This window comes from Piliocolobus tephrosceles, chromosome 6 (assembly GCF_002776525.5).
Source record: "Piliocolobus tephrosceles isolate RC106 chromosome 6, ASM277652v3, whole genome shotgun sequence".
NCBI lineage: Eukaryota > Metazoa > Chordata > Mammalia > Primates > Cercopithecidae > Piliocolobus > Piliocolobus tephrosceles.
In genome coordinates this window covers 100,864,533-100,868,135 of record NC_045439.1, presented here as the reverse complement: position 1 = coordinate 100,868,135, position 3,603 = coordinate 100,864,533, and the positions used below count along the sequence as shown (strand labels likewise).

Genomic DNA, 3,603 nt, shown 5'->3' with positions numbered 1-3,603 from the left:
CTACACTAGGGCTAACCCATTCCTCTGCCATAGGGATGGAGTGAATTGTCTCTTTGAATCAAGTCAATCTCTGTGCACCAACACAAACAGGCAGGTGTCTCGACCCATTCCAAATTTATCTAAGTAGCTGAATTTTATCAATGGGACTCTCCCATCCCCTAGTTGGGGAGTTACACAAACAGAACTGCCCAAGTTTGATGATGAAATTTAAAAACAGTATCTCCTTTTTTCTAGAAATGCTTCCTTTGAACATACAACCATCACTTCCATTAGCTCCTGTCCATAAAGAAAAACACAATGGAAGATAACCAATGATTCCCCATATCCTTCAATCTTCCTGATGGGACAGAAATATAAAGGAACTTTACTTTTAAATGACAACGTAATAACTGTTAATAACATGACATTTTAGTTGTGTATCCTGTATGTATGTCATTGGTGCTAATGGCTTCCACTTCTAAATGACAAAAATTTGAATCCTACCATCCCTATTGGTAATTAAAACAAACACCAAAGCTTACAATATAGTAATGCAACCTCTAAGACTGTAGCAACAGAGAAATTTTAGTGGAGTTTCCACTCTTTCCTAAGTAATGGAAGAAAATGAAGAATCCAGAAAGGTCAGACTAAGCCTGAAACACAATTTCACTATGAAAAAAGGGTAACAAATGTCCCATCAGAGCAAGAGGAGTTAAAAATGTGGCATCGGGAGTGTATCAGACTGAGGCGCTGTTGTGGGCTAGGTCTTTGCTTCCAATGAGTAAAGAAGGAGATAGAAAGGAGCTGTGAGGTGCTTCTTTCCTTTATCTTTCTGGGCTGGCAGCAAATGATCAATTACTTCCCGTAGAACTTTTTGTTGAGAAGGAAGATCAGGAGGTTGACATTTACTTTAGCTCTATCAAATAATTTCATGACTGCAACTCCTTCATATTGTAGCTGCAGCAGGTCCTATTAACAAAACAAAACAAAACATTTTGACAGTTAATCAAGTCTGTGGAACAAGGAAAAAGCACACAATGCAGGGAGGGATCCAGATGGACTGAGGCCTGCCTTGTGTGCCAGATGTGAACTAGGGTGAAAGAAAAGTTCCTAGCTAGGAAACTACCCACTGCACAACCAGCCTGAGAGCTGGAGCAATAGGGTGCACTGGCCAAGGGACTCTTCTGGTTGATTTGGAGTTAGGAAGTCATGTTGTTCATATCAAAATTCATCATACATGGAAAGAAAAAGAAACATGGCCGGGCGTGGTGGCTCAAGCCTGTAATCCCAGCACTTTGGGAGGCTGAGACAGGCGGATCATGAGGTCAGGAGATCGAGACCATCCTGGCTAACACGGTGAAACCCCGTCTCTACTAAAAAATACAAAAAACTAGCCGGGCAAGGTGGCGGCGCCTGAAGTCCCAGCTACTCGGGAGGCTGAGGCAGGAGAATGGCGTGAACCCGGGAGGCGGAGCTTGCCGTGAGCTGAGATCCGGCTACCGCACTCCAGCAGCCCGGGCGACAGAGTGAGACTCCGTCTCAAAAAAAAAGAAAAAAAAAAGAAACATGTTCAGTTGCCACACACACCTAAGCTTTTTATTTCAGAAGTCAAAATGACATTTTCCCATTTCATCCATGTTATGGGTCACTAGTTTTCATAAATCTGGAAAAGGTGAAGATTAAACCTAGGATAAAATATACTAAGCATGGGAAATGAGACAAGGCTAGTAATATCACCTCAATACTATCTGCTAGATTCTTAATTTCTATTCCACATGAGAACCCTTCCTTCCTTCCTTCCTTCCTCCCTCCCTCTCTCCCTTCTTTCCCTCCCTCCCTCCCTCTCTTTTTTTCTTTTTCTTTTTTTTTTGAGACGGAGTCTCGCTCTGTCGCCCAGCCTGGAGTGCAGTGGGGTGATCTCAGCTCACTGCAAGCTAGGCCTCCTGGGTCCTTGCCATTCTCCCGCCTCAGCCTCCCAAGCAGCTGGGATTACAGGCGCCCACCACATGCCTGGATAATTTTTTGTATTTTTAGTAGAGACAGGGTTTCACCATGTTAGCCAGGATGGTCTCGATCTCCTGACCTCATGATCCGCCCACCTCGGCCTCCCAAAGTGCTGGGATTACAGGCGTGAGCCACCACGCCGGGCAACATCAGAAAACTTTCTATCCTGAAGTCAAGGGGAAGAGAGAACTTGATGTTTTATTAGGTGTCTGCCATGTGCTTGGCATTGTGTAAGCACATTATATAGCATCTTTTAAAAGTCCTCACAAAAATTTTTATGAGGTGCGATTATCCTAACTTTAAAGATGAACTATCAAGGCTCAGAGATGTTAAATGACTTGCACAACAGGACAGAGATGGACGTGGTAAATCCAGATCTGACTGCAATGCTCCTGCTTTTCCTGTTACTTTCACCATTGTCCTGAACAAGTTAAAGAAATCTGAGCATTCTCACTTCTAAACTTTAGAAGAATGGTGATGAGAAAGCAAGGGTCAAAAGGCTTGAAAGGATGCCACAAGGCCGGGTGCGGTGGCTCACGCCTGTAATCCCAGCACTTTGGGAGGCTGAGGCAGGTGGATCACGAAGTCGGGAGTTAGAGACCAGCCTGGCCAACATGGTGAAACCCTATTTCGACTAAAAATACAAAAATTAGCTGGGCATCCAGCGTGGCAGCGTGCACCTGTATTCCCAGCTTTTCAGTAGGCTGAGGCAGGAGAGTCACTTGAACCCAGGAGGTGGAGGTTGCAGTGAGCCGAGATTGTGCCATTGCACTCCAGCTCGGGCAATAAGAGCGAAACTCTGTCTCAAAAAAAAAAAAAAAAAAATTAGCCAGGCGTGATGGTGCGCACCTGTAATCCCAGCCACTCAGGAGGCTGAGGCAGGACAATCAGTTGAACCCAGGAGGTGGAGGTTGTAGTGAGTGGAGATCACACCACTACACTCCAGTCTGGGCGACAGGGTGAGACTCTGCTGCTCCCCCGCCCAACCGCAAAAAAAAAAAAAAAGGACCCCACAAGTTCAATCATCTGCTGGAAAAATCCTAGCAGCTTCATGAAGGCTGCTGGCACCTGTGCCTAACATAATACCCCACACCTGGCAGTCACCCCACATTTAATGAATTTGTACATAAATTAATAAATTACCATAGGCAGACTGGTTGGCCTAACACAATTTGGTTAAAAAATTTAAAAATAAAAACATGTTCTGATAACTCTATGTAAATAAAATAAACAATTTTTTTTAATTAAAAAAATAATAATTTGGTGAAACTGAGGGAATAAGAGGTTCCTTTTTTTTGGTGGAAGTATTTTAGTTAGCTGTGTGCATCACAAAATCACTTCACATTTGTTTAGCTAACATGTTTTAATGGTCTACTGGTCACTGAGAAGGAAACGAAGATGACTAAGAAATGCTACCTGTCCTTAAGGAGTTTATGGCTTTAGCGGGGAGAGGGGAAGTAAGTCAACACCTACTGTAAACAGAGGATGTCTGCAAGGGCTACAGAAGCGAAGGGGAAACCACCTATTATGGGTTGGCTGGGGGAGGTGCACACATGGAAGTACTTGACAAATGATGGAGGAACAAAAGGGGCGGGGTTGGAAGGCAGGGGAGGGGAGGGG

General features: G+C 44.2%; 1 protein-coding gene across 1 annotated transcript in view; it reads right to left on the bottom strand.

Annotated features, from left to right (window-relative positions):
* Positions 1-244: 244 nt before the first annotated feature.
* Positions 245-3,603, bottom strand: part of IQGAP1 (IQ motif containing GTPase activating protein 1) — a 116,519-nt gene continuing 113,160 nt past the window's right edge. The window contains exon 38 of the mRNA XM_023195408.2: positions 245-948. Within this exon, the coding sequence (XP_023051176.1) occupies positions 835-948 (114 nt within the window). The 3' untranslated portion in view covers positions 245-834. The remainder of the gene's footprint in view (positions 949-3,603) is intronic.